The 23,435-nt window shown below is 37.5% G+C and overlaps 2 protein-coding genes across 2 annotated transcripts in view; both read left to right on the plus strand.

Moving 5' to 3' along the window:
- LOC126868409 (uncharacterized) overlaps window positions 1-11,925 on the plus strand; it is a 340,260-nt gene extending 328,335 nt beyond the window's left edge. Inside the window, exon 6 of the mRNA XM_050623768.1 lies at window positions 11,584-11,925. Coding sequence (XP_050479725.1) covers window positions 11,584-11,925 — 342 coding nt within the window. The remainder of the gene's footprint in view (window positions 1-11,583) is intronic.
- A 6,319-nt stretch (window positions 11,926-18,244) lies between these two features.
- Window positions 18,245-19,693, plus strand: LOC126868998 (uncharacterized). Its single transcript, XM_050625070.1, has 2 exons — window positions 18,245-19,235; window positions 19,339-19,693. The coding sequence occupies exon 1, from the start codon at window positions 18,535-18,537 to the stop codon at window positions 19,027-19,029; it is 495 nt and encodes a 164-aa protein (XP_050481027.1). The 5' UTR covers window positions 18,245-18,534; the 3' UTR covers window positions 19,030-19,235; window positions 19,339-19,693.
- Window positions 19,694-23,435: the final 3,742 nt, after the last annotated feature.

Raw genomic sequence — 23,435 nt, forward strand, 5'->3', positions numbered from 1 at the left:
TGCGAACGGCAGGGTGCGCATACCGTTCGTGAGTCGATAGCCCTCTCTGAGTCCCGAAGCTCATGGGGCAAGCATCACATTTAAATAAACCTTCACTACTTTGCGTTGAGCCTTTACACCATGATATGTGGCATCTTGCCCCATGGAGCTTCCCGCAAGTAACACATTCCCATTGGATGGGGGTTACTAAATAATGTTCTTTGAGGTGCTTGTCCACGTCTGTTAAGTTCAGGAAGAAAAGGTGGGCTTCCTTTTTCTCGCAGACTAGGCAAGCTATTTTGTCCCCCACCAATGGGACGATAACTTTGAATACTGATTCGGAGTCCGTGACCGTGCATACGTTATCAAGCGTGGCCCCCTCCAAAGCGGATGAATCCGCCACAACGCTTCCGAGACCGAGAAGCGCTGCGTCCGAGGTTGCATTGCTATTATTAACAATTGCAGAACGTGAATTTTGAATTCTGTACAAACATCCAATCATTAACCATTCCGTTATCCAATAAAAGCCAGTCTGTCGACAGATTCCCATCGAAGGAACGTATTCCTTTGTTTTGATGTTTAAGTTTCATAACTTCACTGTAAGAACCGTTATATCGGAAAGTCGATTTATAATTGGAACATAATTTGTCTTTCGCTCCTTCGTCGCCACACTCCGTTTAACCATGAACGCCGCGTGCGGGCGACAAATTCCACGATGACGCGGCGCACATGTTACCGGCGGTACCACGATGTGGTAGATGTACGACTTAAGCAGGGGAGACAGAAGTCTCTCCTGCCCTTGAGCAACCATGACTCTCAAAGGGACCCACAGCACGACCGTTAAATAGCGGCGTGCTGCTTATACCCGAACTGTGGAACCCCGAAAACGAGGCCCATACTTCCGAGGTACCCGCTCGTAGGGATTAGCAACTAATATTTGTCTTGAAATTGATAAATCAATTAACACGGCAAATAGATAATAAATAAATAAATACATACATACATAAATATAGTTAATTTATAAATAGTAGACGTTATCTCTTTTAAAAAATAAATAAATACTCTATAAATAAATAATTTGAGATTTGTCATTCGATAAAAGATTGTTATCCGAATTCATTTATGTCAGAATATAAAAGAATAAATAAATAAATAAATAACATACATGAATAAAATAATTTAGATAATAAAATAAAATGGGTTCCCTGAGACCCATCTAAAAATTTATTACATATCTTAATGGAGCTTCACAAGGCGTTCGTCACGATTGTTTTGGTTTCACTTTCAGTAATTCCCATATGTTTTATGTTTATTTCTGTATTCGGCGTTATCGCCCCTCTACTGCCCAGGACCACGGATAAAACCTCTCCATCGTAGATAGTTTAGGCATGGGAAGTACTTGTCGATCTTTTCTTTTTCCACTTTAAGGAGGTAATCTTTATTCTCGTAGCGGGTGGTGACGTCGACCACGAGATTCCGTTCCTCGTTTTTAACTACGAGGTCCGGCTTGAGCAGATTACCCCCTACTCTCAATGTAGGTTCGACAAATACTTCGTTATTTCTCATTAGTTTGTCGGCGAGGATTGATTTCACCTCATCGTACCACTCAATTCTTAAGGGTATTGGCACCGGACTAAGATGTGTCCGAGGGTTTCCGGTTGGGCACGACATCTTCTACAAGCTACGTCTACTTATTTGTCGGCCCGTGCCAATACAGTCCGCGTCCCAAAGGTGTTTGTCCTAAGTCTTATGGCATCGATGAATCTCGACGGCTTGAGCAAATTACATTCCTCAAGTTACACGTTGCCAGTTTTATTCCTTGAGAAGTCATTAACTCCATGGCCCTGACTTCTTAACTCTAACCATTGCTTAACATGTGCTCGCTTCAGTCTCTTTCTGGCCTTTTATATGTCCTCAGAAGTGGCCGATCAATTGATTCTCAGGGAGCTCGCTATTTTCTTTAATTTCTTATCGCTCTCTTCATTAATCAGACTAGATGCCGCTGGATCAATCGAGTTCTTAAGATTTATCGCACTTTTTAGGGTACCGAGTTCGATAATTTGTTCGAACCTCGATAAGCCTAGTCCCCCATCAGCTTTTGGAGCATAGCATAGAAAAAACCAGTGGCTGCCGAAGGCACCAGATATAATGTGGCATTTATTTCTTGCCTGACTCCGCTGCCCAACAGTTCTATCACACTGTCGCTTGGTGGATTTATCAGCATTTATATGGTAAATATATCGAGGGTAGGTGTGCTTAATTAGTAGTTCAATTTTCTGGAATGGTTTCAGAGAGAGCGTTTCTTCTGACCACGCTTGAAATTTCTGGCACTATAATGCCACAATGGATACCCTTCCAAGGCTCCATTTTGGCGCCTAAATACCTGAAGGCCTCACCTGGATCAACAGTTGGTATGTTGGTATTTTCGAGCCTTATCCGTGGTTCTTTTACGAACCAGGTGTCCCTTTTCGCGACCATCTGGAAAGTTTGGCTCTTTTCTCCCGATATGGTCATTCCTAGGCCCTTCAGGTAATCATGGAGCATACCCCTTTGGTGTTGTTCCTCCTTCTCATCTTCATCAAATAGGACTATGTTGTCAACGAAAGCCAGGAATGGTACTTTTCTCACATGACTGGAATTAATGCCACCGGTTTGCTTCTCTATTATTTTCAGCAGCGGTTCTAGGCATAGATTGAATAGCAGCGGCGACGGAGGGTCACCCTGCTTCACTCCTCTAAGGGTCTTGATCTCGACACTTATATTATCTTTTGTTTTGATTTTGGTCTTGTCCTCGTTACACATGCCTTCGATTAAATCCTAAAACATCCCCTAGTTGCGAGCATCCGTGTGATGTTGACCAAGGTGGCTGTCCAGGTCTGATAGCGTCATGAAGAAAAGGTGAACTTCCCTTTCCTCACAGGCCGGACAAGCAAACCTGCCATCCATCTACTGCGCCATGATTCTAGGACCGAGAAGCGCTGCGTTCGAGGCATTATTCAAACTTGCAATTCCGACATTAATTTTTATGTGCGATCTATACATTAGTCCAATTATTCCAACTCATAATCCGTTTCATTGCCAGGTCGTCAACAGATACCAAAGGAACGGATTCCTTTATTTATACATAAGTGTTACAATCCTCATATTCACGGTACGGTATATTATAATGTCTTCTATTCCTTCGTCGCCACACTCCGTTTAGCCATGAACGCCGCGTCAGGGGGACCATTCCCCACGTCCACGCTGCGTACACGTTACCGGCGGTACCCTCTCATCTTCACCAAGCAAAACAATGTCGTCAGCGACGGCCAGGATGGGGTTAGGTTGAATGAATAATATCATACTGAATTAAATTATTAATCACTGTATATTATTCATTCACTATTTTCAATCGTTAATCAGACTCTTCATACCCATTAAATAATCCTTTATGTAGAAGTTATGGGTATATTTTTTTTTAAAGAAAAGTCCCTTTTCTTCCGAGATAAATTGTCCACGTGCAGTGCGTACGCTTTCGGCGCAGGGTCCAATTCAGTCGCGGTGCTACGGCGGACCGAAATCCCCATCCTGGCCTTCGCTGACGACATGTTTCAAAACATATCATACTGAATTAAATTATTAATCACTGTATATGTTTTGAAACATGCAAACACGTACAAGCCAACATCACATTCTTGGCATTGATAACGAGATTCTCGTCTTTTATCGTTTCTCGCACACCCAACACATCTCCGTGATCTATTTGTTCCTGTAGCTTCATAAAGTGAAGGAAAATGTCTTCCGTCGAGTCTTGATGAGTGATTATTTCTGGATGTAATAGAGTGTTAGGTTGTTTTTTCTGTTATTTCATTAAAATTTGATCTATTAATTTCAGTTAAAATTTCTCAATTGATATTGTTTTGTTGGTTTTCAATTTGTACAAACAATATGAATTCCATAAATACATATCAATACAATGGAAGAAATATTCTTTTGTACCATTTCGTTGTTTTGCGAGTAAAATTTATAGTGCTGATGACCGTGACGGTCCCGTATACAGCACCCATCAATTTATTATAGTCGTGTACACGAGATGGTTTCTGTAAAATTTTGTGTGCACTGTAGTGTTTTGATACATCCACAAATTCTTTTTTACGTATTGTTGAAACTATGAAAATCTCTTTTTTATCGTGCCATATTATGGCTAATATATTTGCAGACATAGCGAAAGCACACCTCTCCTTTTTGTAATTTTTCATTTCTGACAATCCCTTTCTCCTCTCTTTTACAGTGCCACGCGCATTTGTAAAATTTTTATGTAATATACCAAATAATGCGGGGCTTGCGTATCAATTGTCGACGTAAAGGGTGTGGCCTTTACCTAAATATGGTTCTAGGAGGAACATTACAATACTTCCTGATTTACCACAGTCCTTATGTTCGGATCCTGTAGTAGTACCAGCCTCCGTATAAATAAGAAAGTCTTGAATGTAACCCGTCTTGCAGTCACAAAGAACAAGCGATTTTATCGCGTCACATCGTACATGCCGGATATATCTGGCATTAAGAGCAAAAGGGTTAATATTACCTATTAGCAAAGCTGATGGGTAATTTCGTCTGTACATTTTTTATACATAATTTGTAAAATAACGATCGCCAGTTCTATGTATTGGAAAAAATTGTCCATAACGTTGAGCCTCGCAACATATTTCAATATCATCCAAATCGTAGAGAAATTAGCTTTCAGACAAGTTGCCCAAAATGGTGATTATTCTTAAAATTTCCAGCAGTTCCCGTACTAAACTACTAGTGTCGTTACACTTCTATATTGATACAAATAACAAATAACTGACAAATGCCATCTCTTTCGCGAGGATCCATCACACTGCATATAAGGAAGTGTAGGTATTTTTAGTAGCATATAAAAATGCATTATAGTTCCATTCGTAAATTATTTATCGTAGTTTATACATGTTCGCGGTTTTATTAAAATATTACTCCTGAAGAGGAATATAGATGGTGCATACTTTACTTTGAATTCATTTAAAAAAATGATATAAGTAATGATTTGGATCAGATAAATCGCCATCAAAGTTGAACAACGATTAGACGTGCTTTGGCTCTATGATTTCTTCACTAATTCTAACATGAACAGGACAACTAAGAGTCCATGGCGCTCTCACCGCGTCCTACAGATACAAGGAATTTAAAAGCTATGTGCAATTTATATGTCGGAGAAGGAAAGACAGCGGGATTTCCCGTCCGGAATGTTGGGACAAACCCCAATACACTAGTCCAAACTTTCACTATAGCCGCCCTTAAGTAATAAAAATAAGAAATAGTCTTAATGTTCCAATCTGACTTTATGACGATGGGTTTGGGCTCGAAGTGACATGGCAGGTCACCGGACGTAGCTACGGTCACGGGAGGGACCTGTACCTGACAGAGGTATGAAATGATTATATGGCTCTCCTTAAAACAAAGATTAACCCGAGAAGCGGGTACAGGAGTATATAAGGACAGCCTCTTTTGGATTGACAGAGTTAGAGAGAGAGTTAGAGCTAGTCAGTTAGTTAGTGAGTCGTTGGACGATTGAGTTATCGGGAAGTTACCCGAATCGAGTAGCACGTTGATACGAGTCCTCCCGCGGACCGTGGATTCGTTGTCGAACCTGAATTCGCTGTCACCATCATCTCGACCATCCTATTACCATTACTCGTAGCCTCTGGTAGTGTCCACATTCGTACTGATAGAGATTGGCTACATTCGCGACGGTAAAGTAAGTAAAGGTTCATCGAACGCCCAAGTGCCAACCTGCCTCAGACATATATATAGTATATAAAATTATGTAAAATATTTTTATTGATATGTATAATAGCTCGAGGGGTACGGTCCCATGCAATGCCTCGGGCTTTTCCGTGTGAAACTCCTGAATTGGTCCATCTGGCACGTTGTGACATTGAACCAAATTGGACAGGCATAAATCGGGATTGGATTATTGCCAGCAATTTGTACAGCAGAAGACTACACTTCACGCAAAGATGCTTTGAAAAGAACGAACCATTATTTGCTATAAGAGTCTTCTGATTTATTTTACATTTGTGTTTTAATATGCTGTGTAATCTGTAATCTTCAATATAAATATATATCGAGATATTTGACCATTTTCTTAAGCGGAACGGATTGAAGTTAAAATGTCTAGACATGTACGACCTGAAAGGAATAGGCTCGCACTTTCTAGTATTTATACGGAACTTTCAGTTACCACAGTAAACAATAATTCGATCGAAAACTTTTTGTGGCTTGGAATTAATTTTTGGCAAATACATTGCCGCCGCGTAAATCGGGAAGTTATCAGCAAATACCAGCGCACATGGGTTAAGACCGCTATTGAGATGGAGGAGGCTCAAAGCATGACTAAATAACAAATTAAACAGAATGGAGATGTTGAACGTTCTCTGTTGCAGCCCGTCATTCATCCCGAAGGCGACATTCGAACTTGCCATCCAATGAGACATCTTCCGGAGATAATAGACCAAATCATCTGAAATAGATGTTTAGGAAAACCGTATCGTATTAGCTTTTATAGCAAACCGCTCGATCGAAACATGTCAAAAGTCCTTTCTAGGTCTATGAGGAGAGTTTTCCTACCAGCAGACGCCTGGCACAGATTTTATTATTGCGTGGACCTTACTGTATTTGACCGGGAAGCCAAATTGCTGATCGAAAAGAATGGAAGCGTCTTTACAATAAAACAGTATGAGTCTCTGTATCGCGCTCTCAGAGACCTTACTAATGGATACTCTGCAAACAGCAAACTCATTGATCTGTATCTGGCAGGATTTGGTTTGTTCTTATCCTTCCCTAGCAAGAGAACCACTTTCCCCATCTTCCATATCTTAGGAAAATACGCAGGTTCAAGAGATCATCGATGATCAAGGAGAAGAAGAATGTGTACCTTTGCGGGAGCTATATTGGTACTGTGTTGAAGATATTAAAGCCAGATAACCTTTCCCCATTCAGAAACGTAAATGGAATAGTTAATGAATCTACCGATGTGAAATAATTCTCTGAGACATCGGAGCCAGAGCGGTTATTAGCCCTGTTTTCTCGGGTAAAGGAACAGACCTTGTTCCAGCGGCCCCGATTCAACGAAGATCTGAATTTTCAAGATTATGAAATTTGGGAATCTGAGAAGATCTCCACACACATTTCGGCGCACACATTCAAAGTTCGTACCCAGTAGTCTTGGACCGGACAAAGAATGCTTCGCTACATACAAATAACAAATGCTATTGTAACGAATGATAAAAGTTTAACAAGTTTAAAGTGATGAAATAGCACGCGAGCGCAATAGTAGTTAAGGACCTGTACAAAGAACAGTTCATAATTTGAAAGGAAATCACGGCACACGATCGAGAATAACAGAAGCACGTGTTGCGTACACGTTTATTCTTGGCGTCTCATTGCGTTACTAGTAAGTTCTAGGGAGCCAGCGGCAGCGGAGACGTCATGATCTCGACTTCTTTGTCGGCTTGGTACCAGTAACGATGCATCTTCTGCTGTGTAACACTAGGTGAGGAAGATGTTCATTTGTGGAAGATGGTGAGAATCGTGTGAAGAACATTTGAGAGGAAGATCACGAGGTTAGCCCTGTTGCCCAGCATTCGTCTAATTTGCGGAAACATGCTTTTGGAATCTTTAATTCTTTGGATCAAGAGAACTCGTGAATCTATCAGGGGCCTTCCTGATACGCCTTTTTATGGCTCTATAGCACTTGCCGTGTTCCATGAACGATCGGATAGAGTAACATAGTGTGCCGAAGCGCTTCTTCAGCCGATTTAAGATGTGGGAGATTCTGTGTTTGTTTTGAAGCAAACCTCCGATGCGGGAATCCAGACATCTCTCAAAGCACTTGTATTCCTATATGAGAACTGGAATGGAGGCTTCTAGGGCCGAAGGAATATTTATTATTTATGGTTTGGAAGATGATCTCTACTTCTGCTTACTGTATACTGCTGACTGTTATCTCAGTGCTCCTATCCTTGTGGACAGAGATAACAAATTCTGACAGCTCGGTGCAGAAAAATATCCAGCTTTTCCGGGAGTACCAAATCCAACAACGACTGCGCCTTGACAAATCAAATGCCATCAAAATCGGTGTCACTGAACTGGACGACCAGATCCACCTGTCACTCGATAAATCAGTGTCACAGGTTCTCGTATCTGCTATTATTTAACGTGCTGCACCAGGGAACGTGTCTCGTGTTATAAACACCACCGGGCATAATAAAATTGTATCGCACGGATAGAGCTTTTTGAAACGCGCGTCTCATTCTTCGGCAAAGACGTTGTAACAAGACACAAACTTAAGAGCCTGCAACGAAAATAGAATATATGAAAAACCGCGTTGTTTGCTAGGTTTATCGTGACAACTGAAAGCTCCATTTTCCCCTTGTCTGTACGTGTTTAGTGACTATCGCTTCAAAGTTAAATGCCATGCTAATCGAAATGAATTATATGATAAAGTCGTTCCGCCCTCGAATTTTGAGTTCAAGTGGTCACAGCCTTTCGAAGCGAAGACCATTGAACGGAACCTTATGCCTCTCCGTGAGCTTCGTCTTTGCCAGCAAAATCACTTCAAACGAGAGAGCTTGCAGGGGCTGCAACAATAGTAACCTACGATTATTAGAGACAAGCGCATTATTGCATTTCGAAATTTCGAAGTTTGTTAGACGTCCAAAGTCACTTGTGGTAAATCTGTCAGAGTTTATCCGTGCTATCTTAGCGATAATGCGTTCATCTCCGTCAAATGAACATGGAACAATTCCTTGAAGGGGTCTATGCTGTCCATCAGGTTCACCATGTTGTCCATACTCATCGTGCTCTCTACTGAGACAAGCGATTACCTTGATCAGGTGTATTGTCCGTAAAGGAGTGAAAATGTGTGAAGCACTTTGGCGGGCATACGAAGTTGTTGAAGGATTTTATTTTACTCTTCCTCCGCTTCTCTGTCATTTCAGAATCGAGTATCTTCTGTATAGGACCTGACTTCCTGTTCTTCGTTTGTTGGCTCACAACTGTATATCTGTTTATCGGGCATGGGTTCGGAGCGTGATCGCCCTACACACTTTACGCACCTTATTCTATTCTTTTACTATTGCAGTTCACTGCAACGTAATCCATTGTTCTTGCATTGTAGTCTGTAGGATTTCTTTTATATATATCTCATGTCACTATGTTGCCGAGCATATAGTGCCTCTGGAACAGACTCATTATCGCACTTCCAAGTGATAGTTTCATGATAAACGTGTCGAGTTTTGTATTGTTTTGTAGAAGATGGTTAGTTTCGAGTCTGTCCACTTTAACAACTTTGATCTGAATAATGATAAAACTAGTTCTTCGAAGACGTTTTGCGGGAAGTGCTTCTCACACATACTTTTTACAACCCCATTTATATGGTTCTCCCGTGGTTTGAATGTAAAGAACTGCACTCTTTCAGTTTTCAACGTCTTGTACATGCTTTTGAATTAATTAATGGGCCTGCGCTCCCATTATTGCTCTTGTTCGTCGGTATAGCAATGGCGGAATCTGCAACTTTATCTCCCCTGTTTGGTGTCCGGGGAACTTAAGTGTATATGTTTGATAATGCAGTCTCTTGAGAGACTGATATATGGACCAGAGTTGAGCAATAAAAATAAAGTTGATATACACTTATAGTCAGAATTTGAGAAACATTGTGATCGCTTGCATATTACTGTATATTTTTTATTTTCTGAGATATATTGGACGAAATTAAAAATAGTGTAAGAAGATGACAGTGTATATATGAAATTGCTATCATAAACGTTTTTTTCAGTTAGACTTGTGTAAGATTAATACTGAATCGGGAAATTTTGCGACAAAAGTTAAGAGCCATATATTGTTCGCATTATATAATTACTTGCAACAGACACATTCAACAAAAAACAATCTGATAAGGTTTTGTATATCCTAATGTATTGGAATCAATAATTTTGTGAGAATATTCTTTACAATAGAACGGAACTTCTCGCCTGATGTACTTGGTAGATTATCTGTCTCAATATTGTCTCTTTCAATGTATTCGAAATGAAGAGAAGTGATTAATTCTGTCTTTCTCCATCTTAATGCTCTTAATAAATCATAAAAATTATTTATAATTTTGTCATATTCCGTATTAGTGGAGTTAATATTATGAATTATTTGTTAATGATGTATATGGAATTAATAAACATGATTAATTATCTACTCGAAAGAAGAAACAAACTTATAAATATGTTTGTTTAATTAAAATAAATAAAATGTCATTACATTTGTATTGCATCGATCATCAATCGTCAATGCCACCAAAATTTCCTCGAATAAATACTCTGTACAAAAGAAAACCAAAACATTAAAATGTGTAAATAGAACAAATTATATCAAACTGAACCAATGATTAATGGTAAATTGCTTTCGAAAGATTGAGCTACTGCCAAATGTGATAAACAAACAGCTGATCGAAAAGAAAAGATAATTTTATATCAGATGGTAATATGAGATAGTAATTATCGAATAAGAACGTACGTTAATTGAACAATGTTAGGAGACTTGCATGTTGTAGCGGTGAAAAAATATTCGGTCTTTCTTGAATTTTATGTCCTTTATGATATTTTATTTTGAAATTCGATAAATCAGTACAAATGAGACCAGAAATCATAATTCATGGTTTTATTCCCCCATCTAGCCCATTTCTTGTTCTTTTAGATTTAATCGATAGGATTATAGATATCGCGGAAATGATAATGTTACATGTACAGTATTTCATTTGGTGTTGATAAATACTGTTTAAATGAATATTAATCATGAGCCATTGATAAATATGTATTACAATTTCCAATAAAAATGTTTAAGAATGTTACAATTTCCACATCAAATATGTACACATATACAGAGTGTCCCACACAAATGGACTAGGCTGTATCTTCTAAACGGTTAAGGATACAAGTAGATGTCGTAAATGAAAGTTGAATGGTATCAGGTGGTGCATAATATGCAACTAATTTTATACACTTTTGTGCATCGGTGCATCAGAGAAAAGCAACTGCGCCTTTTCTTTATAAATAATTGTCATATTTAGTATAATTTGACTTTACAAATAATTACAATGAATATGTGTATGTTCTTTAATTGCCAATCATATGTACATACACTGTTTATCTGCATTATCTTATTCGTACAAATTTTTCTGAATGTAATGTACAGTCATCTTTATCATTTTTACTGTGGATTGTAACTTTATCGGTCCTGTACTGGTTACGTTCACTCTGGATTACCTGAAAAGTGTGTAGAGGGGATAGCGATACAGAGAGAGAGAGAGATTCTGCTACTACAGATAGGAATACACTTTTATTTACAGCACCAAAGAAAAGGAAAACCCCATAAAGAAAGTGCGACTTACTCTTAGTGCATATTGGTTCGTCGTTCATCAGTACTGTTCGAGCAGCCGAGCTAACTGGACGTGCAAATTAGTGCTTCAGAAAAGTGCGGCAAGTGGGGAAGAGAATGTTAAGAACGGCTACGCCTATAGCCAAATGGTGGAAATCCGTGTCTTCCATTAAGAAGACTAGCAAACCTACCATGAAAAAAATTACAACAATAAAAATTATAAACAAAGAAGATCAATACTACATATACAAAACAACAGATACATCAAAAACAAGTCAACAAACAAACCAAGGACAGGACTGCTCAGCCACAATTGAAGTTGACATGGAAACCAACAAAGATACAACTCATCAGGACGTAAGCTGGAAGGTAGCCAGCTATAACAAAAAAAGAAAAATAACAGGTAATCTAGATACGGAAAAGCAGCGATGGCTGCAAGAATTACCGCTAAGAAACACCTTCAGCTCGCTAACAGAAGAATTAGACGACGACCCAACAAGCAATACCACAACTCAATAAACCACCACCAATATTTGTTGAGGAGCAAATAATAGACCCGCTTATTGATCAACTAAACAATATAGTTGGAAAGGATAATTACACAATAAAACAAAGAAAATTAGAACAGATAAAAATCCAAACAAACACACCAGGAAATTATAGAAAAGTGATAAAAGAATTAAGGGGAAAGAATGCTATATGCCACACTCTCAAATCGGAAAGGAGCTACAAAGTAGTAATAAGAGGACTGCATGCAAAAATTAACACAAAAAAACTAAGTGACGAATTAGCAAATATTGGCCACCAAGCAAGAACTATAAACCACAATGCATGCGGTGTCAACAATACGGGCATACTAAAAATTACTGCAACAGGAACCCGGCGTGTGTCAAATGCGCAGGAAAACACCTAACAGTGAACTGCCCACACACGGGAAAAATAAATGATGTAAAATGTTTCAATTGCGGTGGAAATCACCCAGCTAGTTACAAAGGCTGTTTAGTAAGAAAACAACTCCAAGGTAAACTTTTTCCGCCGCCTCGTAACAGGATATACACTAATTCTCACACACATCAGGATAACACAGTAACTGAAACATCAACAAACATACAGCATGTAATGAACGTCAACCATAATAATACCAACACCTTTGGTAGTCGAAGCTATGCACAAGTAGCCAAACAGTCAACGCCCTTAGATAATCAAAACCAGAACAATAACATCGACGACGCTACGGAAATCAAAGAACTGATAAAGCTATCCATTAAAAACACGGAAATGTTAGCAAAAATGATAAGTGAACAAAACGCAATCCTTAAACAGCAAACGCAGCAAATCACACTCATGCTAAAACTACTCACAAGCACGCTAAGCAAAAAATAAAAATGGACACGCTTAAAATAGCAGCCTGGAACTCTAACGGCCTACAACAAAGGACCCTAGAAACTAAAAGATTCCTGTACAACAATAATATCGATATACTAATTGCTTCAGAAACACACTTCACTAAAAAAGCTATTTAAAAATTCCGTACTACACCATATATGATACCAAGCATCCCTCAGGAAAAGCACACGGAGGGACCGCAGTAATAATAAGAAACGACATTAAACACCATTTACACAGCCAAGTTTGTAAGGAATATATCCAAGCAACCACCGTTACAGTACAAACTAGCAGCAACTATTTACAGTTGTCAGCAGTATGTGTACCACCGCGACACAAAATTACATCACAAATGTGGGAAGAGTACTTTTAACATTTAGGTGACAAGTATATTGCAGCGGGAGACTATAACTCAAAGCACACACTATGGGGATCAAGAATCACCACACCTCGAGGCAGAACCTTGGAAAAATACATCAGAAATTATAACCTCAATATATTATCCACAAGAAGACCGACATACTGGCCGACAGACCTGAGCAAAATACCTGACCTACTTGATTTTACAGTTACAAAGGGACTAAATGCAAATAAACTAAATATAGCACCCAGTCCTGAGCTTAGCTCCGATCATACACGCATAATTATTACATACAGAAACAAACCAATACTTATAACAATTCAGAGACACTATGCAATAAAACCACCAAATGGCAAACATTTAAAGAAATAATCGAGAACAAAATCAACTATAACATCCCATTGAAAACACCTGAACACATCGAACAAGCAGTAACAACACTTACAGAAACTATTCAGGAAGCAGCATGGGCAACTACCATACTTGAATCAACTAATCCTCGAAATAATTGGAGAAAAAAGAAAAGTGAAAGCAAAATGGCAAAAACATAGATCAAAAGAAAATAAAAAACACCTAAATAAACTTGCAAAGGAAATTAAAAACAAAATAAAAGAACACAATAAGAATGAGTTCACAAAATTCATAGAGTCACTATCTGCGCACGAGAACTCCAACTACTCCCTATGGAAAGCCACAAAAAAATAAAGAAGCCAATAAAACTAGACCCAGCAATCAGAAAAGCAGATAATACACGGGCAAGAAGCAACGAAGAACAAGCTAAAGCATTTTCCAACCACCTAAGCAACACATTTACACCACATAACATCAATAATAGCATCCACAATTGTCATACCGACGAGAATGCGTTAACCACTAGCACCTCAACTGACAAACACTACATCATACTTAAAACAACAGCACAAGAAATTACAAACATAATCGAGAAAACAAAAAACAATAAAGCACCAGGAATCGACCTAATCAATGGTAAAATCTTGAAAAACCTTCCTCCAAAAGTGATACGACTAATCACAATAATTTACAATGCAATATTAAGAATCCAATACTATCCTAAACTATGGAAACTAGCACAGGTCATAATGTTACCTAAACCAGGCAAAGACCCACACGAAACAGCATCTTGCAGACCAATATCACTACTTTCCGTGTTTTCCAAAATACTAGAAAAAATAATTTAAGTCCGCTTAAAACCAATAATAGAGAAGGAAAAATTAATACCAGATCACCAATTTGGATTCAGAAACAAACACTCCACGATAGAGCAAATGCACAGACTCACAAATGAAATAATTCTAGCATTAGAAAACAAACAATACGAGAAAGCATTTGACAAAATAAATCACGAAAGTCTACTTCAATCAATCAGAAAACAATTCCCGGAGCAGATGTACCATTTAATTAAATCTTACTTAAGCAGCAGAACCTTCGTAGTAAAAATTAAAGACACATACTCTGAAGTTAAAGACATCAAGGCAGGGGTTCCGCAAGGAAGCGTCTTAGGACCAATTCTATACACACTATACGCGGCCAACATACCAACAACTACCAATAGCAAAATACTGACATTTGCGGACGATACAACTGTACCAGTTAGGCACACTAACCCTGCAACAGCAGTCGCATTACTACAAGAACATATCACAAAAATAGAAAAGTGGCTTCAAGTTAAACAAATTAAAGCAAACCCCGATAAATGCAACCACATTACATTCACACTGCGAAAACAGATACCACCAAACATTATACTGAACGGCACGCACATAATACAAACAAGGCAAGTCAAATTCCTAGGACTCCACTTAGATACACGATTCACATGGAAACAGCGTATTAAATCTATAATAGACAAAATACAGATAGCAAGGAGACAAATGTATTGGTTAACAAGTCGAAAATCCAAACTAAGCATAGAAAACAAACTAAAAATATACAAAACGATCATAAAACTAATCTGGACGTACGGAATACCACTTTGAGGAACAGCAGCAATGAGCCATATAGGTAAAATAGAGACAATCCAAGCTAAAATTCTTAGAACAATAGTAAACGCCCCATGGTACGTTAGAAACGAGGACATGCGGAAAGACCTTGGAATACCAACGGTCAAGGAAGAGATTAACAGATTCGCAAGAAGGTATAGAGAAAGAATAGCAACGCACCCGAACCGGCTGGCAGCGGAAACGATCAACACAACCATAGAAAGAAGACTAAAAAGGAAACACCCAGCAGATCTCACAAAGGATATATCCTAACAAACACGCAGATGGTACCCCAAACAGATAAAAAATTCTACCAAATGTCCAAATTGGACAAATTGTGAATGTGAAATTTAAATAAAAAAAAAAGGTCATACACACACACACTTTCTTTAGATTTATCGAATCGACGATCGCGTTTACACTCGTAAAGACGCGATCTAGGCCAATAATAATCACTACCGCACCTCTCGAAAGTGTATACTCAGGTTACACGCATGAGTGTAATAAATAGCAGCAGTGATTCTGTTAAAAAATTCTGCGTAATTCCATCAGTTACTCATGTCGATTCAGATCTATTACTTTATGACATGATTGAATGAGTCCAAGGAACCAGCATGCATTCTACTCGCAGTTCGATGCGATTTACCATTAGAACGGTTTCATCGATATTGTGACTCGAGGAAACCTTCGTTTAATCCCTTGTAGAACAACACATAAAATATCATAATTTGTTCTTAATGACAATGTTAATTATTTTGAAAGCCCAAAGTAATAAAAGATTGATTTTCATTAAATGCACAATTTTAATGATAGTATTCAATTCAAGAATGGAGAGTTCATATTTAATAGCGCTTCCCGCTAGCAACTTTCCCACAAGGACGGCTAGCATCCTTTTCTAGCCACCAACATGGAAATTGACCAATTAACAGCAAGGTCAATTTCCCTCACGTTTCGAACGAAGGCTTTCCTCGACGAATCGGAGTATCTCGTGTTATTAGACACACCCCATATAGTCTTCCTCTGCAGCGTCACCGGGACGGAGAAACACTCTCTCGTACGATCTCATCAGCGAATTACGTGGTGTCTTCGCGATCTGTGAATATCTCACGTTCCGATATATAGTCCAACTTAGACTTTGACGAAAATCATAAGTTCGCTATCCCCTTGACCGCGGATTCGTTACTGAACCTAGGATCATTGTCATTATCATCTCGAGTATCTAATTACCACGGTTATTTGTCAAACTCTATAATACTCGTATTTGCACTATTGAATATCTTCTCTATTGCATAACAACAATGTTTAATCCAAATGAAGATTCGTTTCACGCCCCTAACCCCAACCCTAATCATAACGCAACCCGACTTATATAATGTTTATTGTCCAAGAAAAATATAAATTACATATGTGTATTCACAATAAACAATGAATTTCTGTTTGTAAGTGGTTTTGGCAAAAGTACCGTTAAACCACGGTACGACGTAGCCATACCATATTTTGTATTGGGTTTACATTTTTAATATTACAGTTTGTAATTTAATTTAAGCCGTTCAAAAACGGTACTTTTTTATTTTATATTTTTATTGTCTTTTTTTTCTATATTATAGGAAGAAAATACGACAGTACCTCAGCAGCATCTGACATCTACATTATTTCTTCTTTATTCTTTATTTCTCTATTTGATTTCAAGGAAGATCGCGGGTACATCACAGACACATTCACAGCATCATCTTTCTATAAGAGAAGATGCAATACAGCCAAAAAAGTTTTCAATGACAACAAGAAATAGTATTAGAATTGTCCTCTAGCTCATGTGCCGCTACATATACTTTCAAGGAGGAAAACTGGCACAGTCCCGCTTGTGACACTTCCTTGAACGCATTTTGCCATTGAAAGATACTAATTTCTGTGACTTGCTTTATCTCTGTTATAAAAGTTTATATTAAAAAATTTTTAGTTTTTATGCAAACGTACAAAGTAAGTAAATATTAATAAATATTATAATAACATAATATAATGCTATATAATAATATTAATAACTTTGCTATTTACTTATTTTACTTCCATTAAAGTATATTGTATTTTTCATTACAGTACTTTCATTTTTATTTAGTGTAATAACAAACATATACGTTAATATTCATTGACATTAGTGTAATTGTAAGCTTCACTGTAAATTTAATAAAATTGATACGAACAGAATTATTAAGAGGGTATATATGTGTAATTAAACTAGATTCTATTCTCAACGTTATTTCATAATTTTATTATTGTTTCATATAAATATTTTTTTTTAATTTACATGTGCTTCTAAGTTAATAAAACTAAACACAATGTATATGTATTAATTGCTATATATGTCATAATTTCAACCATAATATTAAATTATGGTACGTATTATTAAAAGGTATAGTTTATTGTATATATTAAATACATGTAATTTATTTGTAGATTTTAAATATGGATACTAGATCAAAGAAGGAGATTAAAGAAATGATTACCAAAGATATATCGAATATACATAATTATTGCTTGGATATTGAAAAATGTATTAACGACCAGCTTGATGGACATCGATTCTACTTATACGCAAAAGATGATGAACGCTACCGCAATTGTAGAACCTTTATCACCAATAAAATTAAACGAAACTGTAGTAATTAATAAAAACTTGGTTAGTAGTATAGGAAAAAATAATGAACTTAAATTTACAACACGGTCGCCAATAACTCTGCAGGAGGAGATTCAGCAGCTGAAAGAAGCGACGAGAAACAAAGAGTTTGATGAATTACTCACAGAAGACACAGACTCACAGAAGAAACAGGAAATTAAAAAACGACAAAAGCGGCAGAACAGATCTGCGAGATCGAGTAAAGATGCAACACTCGAAGTTTCAACAAAACCATATAAATTTACATCACGGTCGTCAATAACATTGCAGGAGATGATTCAGCAGCTGAAAGAAGCGATGAGAATCACAGAGTTTGAACAATTACTCACAAAAGATGAGCCATCCCCTGAAGGGAAAATGTCTAATTTAAATGTTACGAAATAGGAAATTAAAAATGAAATGAAAAAAAATGCGTATAAATCGAATTTTCTATTCGATCCAGACGCCAAAGTGTCCGTAAAAGGGAGAATTGAGGCCTTTGAACGGGCAGCACGAAAAGCGCAAAGAAAAACTGAATCTGCAGAAAAAGAAAAGATCGCAGAGAAAGCAATTGTTAGAAAATTAGCACGAAGATCGGTTAAAAAGGCGAAAAAAATTTTATTAGCGAAACAGAATAAGGAGGATCAGATGATTACATCGCAGGTAACATTACAAACAATATCAAAGTAAAATAATATCAAAGTTTGGACGTGAATCCAATTTCCAGGCAAATGCCCAGACATATTCAAGTGGATGACATAGACAAGGCTAGGCGAATAGTAGCCGAATTCAGAAAACCGTTTTGTCAACTGTTGGGCGACAACAAAGTTGACCTCGTGGACAAGAAGAACTTTCACGAAACCGATACTCTGAGGAGGGTAAAATCCACCGATCCTGTGCCTCATATCACAGAGATTAGCACGAGGAATCTGTATCCGCATGGCCTTTGCGATAAGTCGAACACTCAGTCGAACACTCAGTCGAACAGCCGAGACACGTTCGAATTGGTGCTTGGAACGCAGACGTCCCATCGAAGGTCTAGGTTTCTGGAGGGCCTTTTGGGCGACGTCGGGCTTCAGAATCTGGTAGAACAGAGGACCAGAGTAGCAACGTTTCCGCCCACCCAGTTTGAGGAAGAAGCACCGCAGAACATGGGTGGCATCGATAGCGGTTCTACGTCGAACAGCTTCAACGTCGATGACCCCTGGGAGCAGGACACCTTATAGAGAGAAATTCTCCGGCGAGGGAGTTTAAGAAATGCCAGGTCCCTGGAGAATTTGGGCAGTCCACCAAGACCGACCATATCTAGTTCGGACTCGGATGGACGAAACAAAAGCATTCGTGGTGCAACTTTTAATAGAGAAATAATACTTTAGAGACTAGAAATGGGTCAACCGTGTCGAAAATATAAAGTTAACGAACCAATGTCAAGGTAAGATCTAGAATAATATGAGAAATGTTAAAATAATATAAAAATTACACTTCTAGAAATAACGTGCTGTAATAAACAATGCTGACTAATCAGTGTTATATAGATTTAGGATAAGATACCATAAAGATGAAATAACGTATAAAATAAAAAAACCTGAACAAGTTACGAAAGTATTGTAAAGTGGTATTGCAATTGTACTTTTCTAAAACAAATCTGAATCATAATGATAAATGTTTATGAGCTATGATATTTTTAAATGCTCGGACGGTTAAGCCTGATGTTGGAACATTGTTAGTTTCTCTTGATTCAGGATATGTACAAGTGTGGACTCATCACCCTGATGCTGGATTTCTACAAGCTTTCTCAGTTATTCATTCTAAACGTGATTGTGCATTAGCATTAGCAACTGATTCTAAAAATTATTTTCTTGTAACAGGTAAAAAAGGAATGCATTTAATTTCTACAACATTATTTATTTATCGGAGATGTAGGGATAACGAGCCCCAAGGTGATGATTCCCAAAATACTTTGGGTTAAAGTGTTTGTTTAAGCTGATCATTATAGTATTATAACAGTGGACTAGAGGTTAAGGTGACACTATTGGTCACCGAACGTAGCCATGGTCACGGGATGAACGTAGTAGTACTAATGTTGAGGGACACACGTTGTATTAACAAACAAGTCCCGGCGGCGCTACGCGAGTCAGTCTAGTAACGGTGCCTAGAATTTTGTTGATAACCCTGATCAATATGCAATTGACAAGTATGGTCGTGTCAGTCTTTTATTCGTATGATCACCTTGGAGAGTTGATTCACAACATTTGTCAGTTAGTCAAAAAGATACCGTAAGTCATAGCAAACGTCATTTCAAGTATAGCTTAAATCCAAACGTACAAAAAGTTATCCCGTTGACCGTGGATTCGTTAAGCCTGAGAAACATTGTTATTTAAGAGTGACTTTTACGTTATACAGTTAAACCTTGTTTAAATTGTTAAATTAAACAATTAAATTGTTAAATTAAAAAAAAACCTTGTTCAAAGAGGTTTAAAAAAAACCTCTTTGAACAACTACAATGGCATGTCCTAATGAAGAAACACAACGCGCACCAAGAACCAGCGCCAACCCGACAACAATTTACTTTTCATTAAAAAGTCGTACCAGGATAATTATTTATTAATTCTTAAGAAGATACATATAAATAAGAAAAAATGGTAAAATTTGATTAGTATAACAAAAATAATATATGCCTATGATCATCCTAAAATAGAAAAAGTAAAATAGTCTTACTGTTACGTCGCGTAACACTCTACCTAGCCGAGGCCACACACCGCAGGCAATATAGCAACCAGATGTCTTCGGATACTTCCAGCGTATCCTCCATAGATTCAAGGACCTTCCATAAATTTCATAGATTTCCTAGAAAAGGTCCTTCAAACGAAACAAACATCTGGTTCGGAGGAATTTCTAGAGACTATTGTCTACCACGGCGAAAAAGGGAAAGTTAGTTTTTGTCACGTACGCTGCAACTTTCCTCCCACTAACCACTTTCTCTCGAGGGCGGTTAAGACACTTCGTCGAACCAATTAAAAACGAAGCCTATTCCCTCACTCTCCTAAATAACATCGTCACGAACAAATCCGATGGTCCCGTGCGCTAGACACACCCATCCTTAGCTTTCCTCCGTCACAGCATCGTCTCAAGACAGTACTGTTTTTGCATCCTTCGAACGGTCAACATCCTTCGAGCGGGTATACACACCCGCAGATCACTCAGTCACTCATCTCGTACATACGCACCAGTGTAACTATCCTCGTTATAAGTTGTGGAATAAACGGTGAAATATAACTTACTACTGTGTCATATTCGTATCAACCACCTCTGTTATCCTAACCGAAACAGGGGAACGACTACTTCGCGGCGTCGATTCACCGAATCGTAGCGAGAATTTACGCCTCTCGCTGACGCGTTTTCCTCGCGACCGCGTCTCTCCGCGAACGGTCGTAACACTTACGTTCATTGATATATTAAGAACACCTACATATTTTAATGATAGTTGCAATGTAACATCATTTCTATATTACACGCAAGGTATGACAAGTATTCCTGCTCTAAGGCACAATTTGAAATCAACAACATTCAGTTTAAGAAATTGTACCTTTTATTCGTTTTCCATCATGGAATAACGCGGTGGTGTCTTCCATATTGCACTGGACGTGCGTTGTAATCTACTCCTATCTATATTTTCAAACATTTCAGTTAAATCTGGTGTGCACTTTCTGCTATCAAAATATTTATAGACTGCTTTCTCCGGAATGTATCATTGCATTGCAAGTTCATTTTCACGTATGTACGCTAAAATTGATAAAAATTCGAGTACTCCATGCATTCTAATGTTTATTAACTCATTAAGTAAAACAATACTTACATTGTGCCTAATGTGGAATTGTATGCCTTGGTCTGGATTCCCCGTCACATTTGTCGTCGTCAGGTTTACTATGTAAAACGGAAGTGGTTGGAACTTGCTGTTTAGAGCCATATTTTTGTTAAAATATCGAATGAATAATAGCTTGTGTTTTTATAACAGAAGAAAACTTTGATATTGTTTGTAATGTTACCTGCGATGTAATCATCTGATCCTCCTTATTCTGTTTCGCTAATAAAATTTTTTTCGCCTTTTTAACCGATCTTCGTGCTAATTTTCTAACAATTGCTTTCTCTGCGATCTTTCCTTTTTCTGCAGATTCAGTTTTTCTTTGCGCTTTTCGCGCTGCCCGTTCAAAGGCCTCAATTCTCCCTTTTACGGACACTTTGGCGTCTGGATCGAATAGAAAATTCGATTTATACGCATTTCTTTTCATTTCATTTTTAATTTCCTGTTTCGTAACATTTAAATTAGACATTTTCCCTTCAGGGGATGGCTCATCTTTTGTGAGTAATTGTTCAAACTCTGTGATTCTCATCGCTTCTTTCAGCTGCTGAATCATCTCCTGCAATGTTATTGACGACCGTGATGTAAATTTATATGGTTTTGTTGAAACTTCGAGTGTTGCATCTTTACTCGATCTCGCAGATCTGTTCTGCCGCTTTTGTCGTTTTTTAATTTCCTGTTTCTTCTGTGAGTCTGTGTCTTCTGTGAGTAATTCATCAAACTCTTTGTTTCTCGTCGCTTCTTTCAGCTGCTGAATCTCCTCCTGCAGAGTTATTGGCGACCGTGTTGTAAATTTAAGTTCATTATTTTTTCCTATACTACTAACCAAGTTTTTATTAATTACTACAGTTTCGTTTAATTTTATTGGTGATAAAGGTTCTACAATTGCGGTAGCGTTCATCATCTTTTGCGTATAAGTAGAATCGATGTCCATCAAGCTGGTCGTTAATACATTTTTCAATATCCAAGCAATAATTATGTATATTCGATATATCTTTGGTAATCATTTCTTTAATCTCCTTCTTTGATCTAGTATCCATATTTAAAATCTACAAATAAATTACATGTATTTAATATATACAATAAACTATACCTTTTAATAATACGTACCATAATTTAATATTATGGTTGAAATTATGACATATATAGCAATTAATACATATACATTGTGTTTAGTTTTATTAACTTAGAAGCACATGTAAATTAAAAAAAAATATTTATATGAAACAATAATAAAATTATGAAGTAACGTTGAGAATAGAATCTAGTTTAATTACACATATATACCTTTTTAATAATTCTGTTCGTATCAATTTTATTAAATTTACAGTGAAGCTTACAATTACGCTAATGTCAATGAATATTAACGTATATGTTTGTTATTACACTAAATAAAAATGAAAGTACTGTAATGAAAAATACAATATACTTTAATGGAAGTTTTTTTTTTTTTTTTTATTTATTTGTTGAAATTACAATCAATTCTCGCGTTGAGAATTTTCAGTAATTTTTCTGGCGTGGCGCAGTGACATGGCTGTTTATTTACAATAAGTTAATACTTATTATAGATAGTTATAATTTATGATCTATAAGTATTATAAGTAAGTGCATATGCTTGATTTGGATAATTAAATGAATCTAACGTTTAGGTCTAGCGGGTAGTGCCTCTTCAGCCTGCGAATCTGGTCCGTCGTATCGAGTAGTCCAGTGATTAGGGGGTTTCGGTGTTTGTTGATTCTTTTGCTGTATCTGTTGCTATATTTTGCTATTTCC

This window comes from Bombus huntii, chromosome 8 (genome assembly GCF_024542735.1).
Source record: "Bombus huntii isolate Logan2020A chromosome 8, iyBomHunt1.1, whole genome shotgun sequence".
Taxonomy (NCBI): Eukaryota; Metazoa; Arthropoda; class Insecta; order Hymenoptera; family Apidae; genus Bombus; species Bombus huntii.